Source organism: Gekko japonicus, unplaced genomic scaffold (assembly GCF_001447785.1).
Source record: "Gekko japonicus isolate JY-2015 unplaced genomic scaffold, Gekko_japonicus_V1.1 scaffold1562, whole genome shotgun sequence".
In the NCBI taxonomy this organism is placed as follows: domain Eukaryota; kingdom Metazoa; phylum Chordata; class Lepidosauria; order Squamata; family Gekkonidae; genus Gekko; species Gekko japonicus.
Genome location: NW_015169824.1, coordinates 108,881 through 117,421, shown reverse-complemented (window position 1 = coordinate 117,421; position 8,541 = coordinate 108,881). Strand labels below are relative to the sequence as shown.

Below are 8,541 nucleotides of genomic sequence, written 5' to 3'. Positions count from 1 at the left end.
CGACTTTTCCAGGTAAGGCCTAAAGTTGTTGGGTTTTTTTACCCAGTGGGTGTCCTCCTTCAGTGTAGGTGTGCTGCCTTTATGTTCCCCTCTCCTCCTGATGTGTGGGAAAGATGCTCCACTCCAGCTTCTCAATTGAAAATATTCTGTGTCAGCCAAAGGAATTCTGTGTCTGAAACAGCATCTGGAGTTATGCCCATGAGCCAATAATACAGAAGATATATTTCCCCCAGTCCTCAAGGAACGGAAATGGAAAGGACAGAATGTCTTCCAAGTACCCTTTTTTCCTTCACAGGTGGTGAAATGAAACCGGTGGTGTGTTCTTTACCATCTGCTTGTGCCAAAGCAGCTTCTGTGAAGCCAGAGCAGGTAAATGTGGAACTGCGGATAATACCCCCCCACCTCTCCCCAGGCCTGAGAGATTATTCCTCTTTCCTTTCACTGCGGTCCTGCTCACTCAAGAGAAAATGAACTTACCTCATGAAGGTTTAAATGCTCCAACATCTAACCATAGTCCTTTTGGACTGCTCTCAGAAGGAAAAGATTTCCTACCTTGGTGTGAGGAAAGAGGGAACTTCAGATCACACCCCTGGGTGCCTCCCCCCACCTCTCCCTAGGCCTGAGAGATTATTCCTCTTTCTTTTCCTGCTCACTCAACAGAAAAGGAAGGTGCCTCATAAAGGTTTGAATGCTCCAGCATATAACCAGAATCCTTATTGATGGAGCTTAGAAGGAAAGAATTGCTACATTAGCGTGAGGAGAAAGAGGTTCCTTTTTTGTCTCTTTTCAGGGTATTGTGACAGTTGAGGAGGTGTCTGTTGATTTCACTGAGGAGGAGTGGGCTCTGCTGGATCCGGACCAAAGAATCCTTCACAACGAAGTCATGGAGGAGAATCGTCGGAATGTGGCCTCTCTGGGTAAGGCTTCCCTGTCCCTTGTTTCAGAGGTGCCTGAGGGAGAAATGGCTCCTTCTAAGAAGGAGAAGAGAAGAGAAGAAAAGATTGGATTTATACCCCGCCCTTCACTACCCAAAGGAGTCTCAGAGCTGTTTACAAACTCCTTCCCCTTCCCCTCCCCACAACAGACACCCTGTGAGGTAGGTGGGGCTGAGAGAACTCTTGACAGAAACTGCTCTTTTTCCAGGACAGCTCTGACAGAACTATGGCTTGTCCAAGGTCATCCAGCAGGTGCAAGTGGAGGAGTGGGGAATCAAACCCGGTTCTCCCAGATTAGAGTCCGTGCACTTAACCACTACACCAAACTGAAGGACGATAGTAGGGCTCTTCTCATAGGGACTGTCATAAGGGGAGTTGAGTGGCTCAGGTCCTCATGCAGGCAAGGGAGAAACTTCTGCATAAGTAGTCCCCTCTTTTTTTTTTTTTTTTTGAGAAAGTGACTACCTTGCTGGATCAGGGGATTACTGTAGACATAGTTTATCTTGATTTCAATAAGGCTTTTGATAAGGTTCCACATAATATTCTTGTTGACAAATTGGTAAAATGTGGTTTGGATCCTATGACTGTTAGGTGGATCTGTAACTGGTTGACAGATCACACCCAGAGAGTGCTTGTGAATGGTTCCTCATCCTCTTGGAAAGGAGTGACAAGTGGAGTGCCTCAGGGATCTGTCCGGGGGCCTGTTTTGTTCAACATCTTTATAAATGATTTGGATGAAGGGATAGAGGAAATGCTTATTAAATTTGCAGATGGCACTAAATTGGGAGGGGTAGCAAATACGGTAGAAGACAGAGTTAGGATACATGATGATCTTGACAGGCTGGAAAACTGGATTAAAATAAATAAAATGGATTTCAACGGGGATAAATGTAAAGTTCTGGATTTAGGTAAAATCAAATGGATAATTATAGGATGGGGGAGACTTGTCTTGGAGGTAGTATGTGCAAAAAGGATCTAGGGGTCTTAATAGACCATACACTGAACATGAGTCAGCTGTGTGATGTGGTAGCTAAAAAGGCACATGTGATTTTGGGCTGTATCAACAGAAGTGTAGAATAATAGAATCACAGAGTTGGAAGGGGCCATACAGGCCATCTATGCAGGATTAACTTCGAGCATCCCTGACAAGTGTTTGTCCAATCACTGCTTACAGACTGCCAGTGAAGGGGAGCTCACCACCTCCCTAGGCAGCTGATTCCACTGATACACAACTCTTACTGTAAAAAAGTTTTTCCTACCTTCCCACTCTTAAATTAAACCCATGATTGCGAGTCCTATCCTCTGCTGCCAACAGGAACAGCTTCCTGCCCTCCTCTAAGTGACAGCCCTTCAATGCAGTCATGTCCCCCCTCAACCTCCTCTTCTCCAGACTGAACATTCCCAAGTCCCTCAGCCTTTCCTCATAGGGCTTGTGCTCCAGGCCCCTGATCATCCTTGTCGCTCTCCTCTGCACTTGCTCCATTCTGTCCACATCCTTTGTGAAGTGAGGCCTCCAGAACTGCACACAATACTCCAGGTGTTGTCTGACCAATGCACTGTACAGCGGGACTATGATATCTTGTGATTTGGATGTTATGCCTCTGTTGATACTCCCCAAGACTGCATTAACCATTTTTGTCACTGCATCACGCTGGCTCTTCTTATTTAACTTACGGTCCACCCGTACCCCAAGATCTTGTTCACGTACACTGCTACCCAGAAGCGTATCTCTCATCCAGTATGCATGTTCCTCATTTTTGTTACCCAGATGTAGAACTCTGCACTTATCCTTGTTAGATTGCATATAGTGTCCAGATCACATGAAGGGATGGTACCACTTTGCTCTGGTTAGACCTCACTTAGAGTATTGTGTTCAGTTTTGGTTACCACAGTTTAAGAAGGATATAGACAAGCTGGAATGTGTCCAGAGGAGGGCAACGAAGCTGGTGAGGGGTCTGGAGACCAACTCCTATGAGGAAAGGTGGAAGGAGCTGGGTATGTTTAGCCTGGAGAGGAGACAACTGAGAGGTGATATGATAACCACCTTCAAGTACTTGAAGGTCTGTCATATAGAGGATGGGATGGAGTTGTTTTCTGTTGCCCCAGAAGGTCGGACCAGAACCAACAGGTTGAAATTAAATCAGAAGAGTTTTCGGCTAAACATTAGGAAGAACTTCCTGACAGTTAAAGCGATTCCTCAGTGGAACGGGTTTCCCCTGGAGGTGGTAGGCTCTCTTTTGGAGGTTTTCAAGCAGAAACTAGTTGGCCATATGACAGCAGTGCTGATGCTGATTCTGTGAACATAGGCAGATCGTGAGAGGGAGGGCAGGAAGTGTTGCATCAGGGCTTAGTTTTTGTGGCCCTGTCTTACATGCCCAGGGAAATGCCGATTGCCACTTTTGGGTCAGGAAGCAATTTTCTCCAGGCCAGTTTGGCCAGTGATCCTGGAGGGTTTCTTTTGCCATCTTCTGGGCATGGAGCAGGGGTCACTGGGTGTGTGGATGGGGTGGTATTTGTGAATTTTCTTCATTGTGCTGGGGGTTGGACTAGATGAGCCTAGAGGTCCCTTCCAACTCTTTGATTCTGTGGGCTATTCGGAGCCCCTTTAAGGAAGGTGAGATAAAAAATAACCTACCTCAGTTCCAAGTCAAGTTTATTAAAAACAGTCATAAGACCAGCAAAATAAACCCAAATAGGACAACACCGAATCTACAACATAGAATCCTTGCAGTCAATTCCGTCATTAATGGCTCGAGTTACAGTACATTCTGCGCTTTTTAATTACCAGGTAACAATATTTAGCAACACTGCGTGAGACAGGCTCATAAGTATCAGCCAATAAGAACTTCATCAAGCATTCCTCGGCATATGTAAGATAATTAGCCAAGGGTTTAAAACGAGAGAGAAGGGGTATCAACAGCTGCTGTCTCTCTTCGTCATACATAGGACAATGGAGTAATATATGGGAAGCCGACTCCACCTGTTTTAACAAACAGGAGCAAGTTCTCTTGTGCATGGGGGTCCGGGTATATCTACCATAAAGTACTGCTGAGGGTAACGCATCAAGCCAGAATAACCTACATATACAGAGGAATTATATTGATTTTTTTAAAAAAAAATAGTGATTGTTAGTGCGTGTTCAGCATTTTGGGGCTCCATCACCACCACCTCATCCTATCTTGGTAGCATTGTAGTGTTTCTTCAAAGGGAGAGGAGCCCTTAGACTGTGGCCCTTCATCGGAGCCATATTAGATGGTGTCAGACTGGGATGGTGGATTTTGTGTGCCTTTGAAGGGGGGCTAAGATACTGTATCCCGGTGGCTTTGTCTAGGCTAAGGCTTCCCTTCACTGTGCAGAAGTTTCCTTCTCCACGTTGGATCACTAGATCCTTCTAAATCAAAGCAGTAGTGCCTTCTCCCATTGCTTACAATTTTGCATTACTTCTTTTTGGCAGTAAGAGGGGCTGGATTAAAATCTGAATGTTTCTTAGAGTTGGGATGTGTGGAAGTCACTGCTCTGTTTCCCGCCCCTGCCCCCCCCCCCCCCCCCCCCCAATTTATTTTTATTTATTTCTTTGAATTTGTATCCCGCCCTCCCTGAAGGCTCAGGGCGGCTAACAGAGGCATAAATGCCAGATTATAGCAATAAAAACAGTATAAAATACAACAAAACACATACTACAGTTAAATAAGATTCTTAAAAATAAGTTAAATTATCGGTGCTCCAAATTATCGGTGCTCCAAAGAAAGACTTCTGCTTCTCCAGCCTGGTTCCATAACCACAGTAGAAGAAGCAAGAAGTCCGCTTTTCGAAAACCCAGAAGAAAGAAAGGGATCAGCAGGTATCTGCTTCCTATGTTTTGGAGGAGGGCAGGACTTCTCGTTTTATTGTTTTCCTACTGGAGAACAGAGTGATTTCTTGAGAGGAAACAGCCAGAGAATGTCTATGAAAGTGTTCTCAAAGGTGAAAGAGAAGTTAAAATGGGGGCAAAAAGGTTGACTTCATTGTACTTCAGGAGCTGCGGTGGCTCAAGTGGTTAAGTCGCTGAACTGCAGGCTGTGCAAGGTCGGTCGTTCAGCAGTTCGAGACCCGAGTGTGCCGCATGACGGAGTGAGCTCCCGTCTCTAGTTCCAGCTCCTGCCAACCTAGCAGTTAGAAAGGAAGAAATTGCAAGTAGATAAATAGGTACCACTTCAGGGGGAAGGTAACAGCGTTCTGTGTGCCTTGGTGTTTAGTCATTCCGGCCACATGACCACGGAAACGTCTTCGGACAGCGCTGGCTCTTCGGCTTTGAAACGAAGAATCCTAGAATTGGATTCGACTGGCTTTCGAGCAAGGGAACCTTTACCTTTACCTTACTTCAGCTTGGGGACAAATGTTTATACAGTACTCGGCTTTATTCAGGATGGATTTTTTTATATGCCACTTCTCCAGATACCTGTTTAAGGCAGTTCACAAAAATCAACAGTGCCATAAAACAGTGCAGACTACATCAATTATTAACATTAGAATTTAAAGAGGATGGGGGCATTACAAACAACATAAAGTGTCCATTGGGTAGCCTCAAAAATATCTACTGAACGGTGTAAAACCCTGCTCCATCCTGTTGGTCCCGCAAAAACTGTTCTGAAAAGTGTTTGAATACAGGAAGAGGTTTCTCCAGCGGTTCCTCTAGTCCCGTCTCCCATTTCCCACAGAGGCCAAGTGAAGGCCCTGGAACCAGCCTTTCAAGTGACACTTTCTCAATCATGGAGGTTCCACTGAGTCACCTGGCCTCTGATGAACTTACCCTCCAAGGAAGAATCAGAAGCCAATTAATATGTGGCAGGATTTTTCTCCCTTCTTGCTGATTTCTGTTCTGTTGTTATTAAGAGCAGTTAATGGACTTCTTTCTTTGATAGTCTCCTCTCTCTATTCCAGAGGTTGATGGTCCCCAGAATACGTCCAAGGGAGAACTACAGCAGTTTCTGTTGGGGGAAAAACAGCAGAGAAGAAACGATGGAACAGAATGGGAAAGTGAAAATGAATCCTCTTCTTCTCAGGGTGCTGAATCCCAGGTCTTTGATAAACAGCAGGAAATCCACACAGGGGAGAAAACATATAAATGCTTGGATTGTGGAAAGAGCCTTACCCGGAGTGTCAACTTTACTGCCCATCAACGTATCCACACTGGAGAGAAACCATATAAGTGTTTTGAGTGTGGAAAGAGCTTTTGTCGGAATGACAACCTTATTGTCCATAGACGTATCCACTCAGGCGAGAAACCATATAAATGCTTGGACTGTGGAAAGAGCTTTCCTCAGAATGCCAGCCTTATTGCCCATCAACGAATCCACACAGGTGAGAGACCATATAAATGCTCGGAGTGTGGAATGAGCTTTGCTTGGAACACCCAACTTACTACGCATCGGCTTATGCACACTGGGGAAAACCCATATAAATGCTTGGACTGTGGAAAGAGCTTTGCTCGAAGCAACACGCTTATTCGTCATCGACGAATCCACACAGGGGAGAAACCATATCAGTGCTTGGAGTGTGGGAAGCGCTTTGCTGTGAAGGGAGAAGTTACTTCCCATCAACGTATCCACACCCGGGAAAAACCATATAAATGCCTGGAGTGTGGGAAGAGCTTTGCTCGAAAGGGAGATCTTACTGGCCATAAACGTATACACTCAGGGGAAAAACCGTATCAATGCTTGCAGTGTGGAAAGAGCTTTGCTCGGAAGGGAGACCTTACTGGCCATCAACGTATCCACACAGGGGAGAAACCATATCAATGCTTGGAATGTGGAAAGAGCTTTGCTTGGAAGGGAGAACTTACTGGCCATCAACGAATTCACTCAGGGGAGAAACCATATCAGTGCTTGGAGTGTGGAAAGAGCTTTGCTCGGAGGTACACGCTTACTGCTCATCGTCGAGTCCACACAGGGGAAAAACCATATACATGCTTGGAGTGTGGAAAGAGCTTTGCTTGGAAGGGAGACCTTACTAGCCATCAGCGAATCCACATTGTGGAGAAACCATGTACATGCTTGGAGTATGGAAGCAGCTTTGCTTGGAAGGGAGACCTTACTGCTCATCAGTGTACACATCACTAGGGAGAAACCATATAAATGCTTGGAGTGTGGCAAGAACCCTGCTTTGAATGGAAACCCTGCTGCTCATCAAAGGATCCACACTGGAGAAAAACTATATAAATGCTGCCAGTGTGGAAAGAGCTTTGGTTGAAGCAACAATCTTACTGCTTATCGATGTATACACACTGGGGAGGAACCATGTAAATGTTTGGAGTGTGGAAAACGTTTGTTCAGAAGAAACATCTTATGAAACATCAATGAACCTATACAGTAGCAACAGTGTAAATGATTGAAGTGTGGAAAGAGCTTTGAGCAGTTGCACGCTTAGGACTCATCGACAAATCCACATGGGAGAAATCATATGAATGCTTTGTTCGTTTGAAGTGCTTTGCTCTGAATTCAACCCTTAATTTCCATTATAGAGCCCAGAAAGCGGCAAAATAAAGGCTCCAAGTGTGTGAAGAGATTTGGTTGTAGTATAACACTTACTGCCCTTCAAATAATTCATACAGGGCAGAAGCCCTTTAAATTCGCTGAGTGTGAAATGGGCTTCATGAACTACTCATGCCTTACTTACCAGCACAGGGCCCACACAGGCACATACCATATAAATGCTTGGAGTGTGGAACAGGCTTCAGTTGGAATAACTTTCTGGGATTGCATAACCAGGTCCACACCAGGGGAAAAGGAACATAAATACTTACAGTGTGGAAAGAGCTTCAACCACAAGTCCAGCCTTACGAGATATCATGATCTCCCTGCAGGGGAGCAATCTTGCTTCTTATCAAAGGAACCAGAAGAAGGGGAAGCTGTAGAAATGTTTATGGCTGGAGTTTTTGTGCTATATCTGGCATGAATTATACAGCTGTTGAACTGGTTCTTGTTAAGACCCGTTCCATTCGCAAATAAAACTGTTAGAATGCAGTTTGTGATAAAATGTGGGTGAGTTGACCTACCCCTTTATCACATGTCATGGGAGGGGATTCCACGTATTCAGGCTGTGATTGGAAGGGGGGGTACCTTGCAGTTCTGGGATTCAAGATCCTTTTGGCCAAATGGTTCTCTCTTTGTGTGTTTTCCCCACTTCCTTGGCACTCTGGACAGCCCCTATAGTATTATTATTATGGCCATGAGTTTAACTAACTTTTCAAGGGGGTTATGTGAATCCACGTAAGATTGCCATTATGGCTAATAGCTTTTGATGGGCCTAGTAGAACCTCCATGTTTAGAGGCAGCAACCTTCTGAATACTTGTGGGAGCTGAAGAGCCAAACATGAAAGGAATCAGGATATCCTGAACCATTGACCCCACAGGGACACCCCCCCACACACACACACACACCTCCACTCTGTATATAATGGTTGTCTGCAGCAGACATAACACATCTGGAAATAAAGCTAGGAGCCTCAAAATCGGCCCTTGGCTTCAGGATGATGATGAGAGATGCTAACCCCAAAACAAAGGGAATCAAAACAGTTTGGTGTCGTGGTTAAGTGTGCGGACTCTAATCTGGGAGAACCGGGTTTGAT

The 8,541-nt window shown here is 45.1% G+C and overlaps 1 protein-coding gene across 1 annotated transcript; it reads left to right on the top strand.

The window, feature by feature from the left end:
- On the top strand, nt 1–7,454 carry LOC107115508 (zinc finger protein 420-like). Its single transcript, XM_015417228.1, has 4 exons — nt 1–12; nt 296–369; nt 791–917; nt 5,856–7,454. The coding sequence occupies exons 2-4, from the start codon at nt 304–306 to the stop codon at nt 7,031–7,033; spliced, it is 1,371 nt and encodes a 456-aa protein (XP_015272714.1). The 5' UTR covers nt 1–12; nt 296–303; the 3' UTR covers nt 7,034–7,454.
- The last annotated feature ends 1,087 nt before the right edge of the window (nt 7,455–8,541 follow it).

Bases quoted from the DNA above. Each gene is read 5' to 3' on its own strand.
- LOC107115508 (XM_015417228.1), top strand. From the start codon at position 304: ATGAAACCGGTGGTGTGTTCTTTACCATCTGCTTGTGCCAAAGCAGCT. The intron at 370-790 runs GTAAATGTGGAA...GTCTCTTTTCAG, and splicing joins CTTCTGTGAAGCCAGAGCAG to GGTATTGTGACAGTTGAGGA. The intron at 918-5,855 runs GTAAGGCTTCCC...TCTCTATTCCAG, and splicing joins TCGGAATGTGGCCTCTCTGG to AGGTTGATGGTCCCCAGAAT.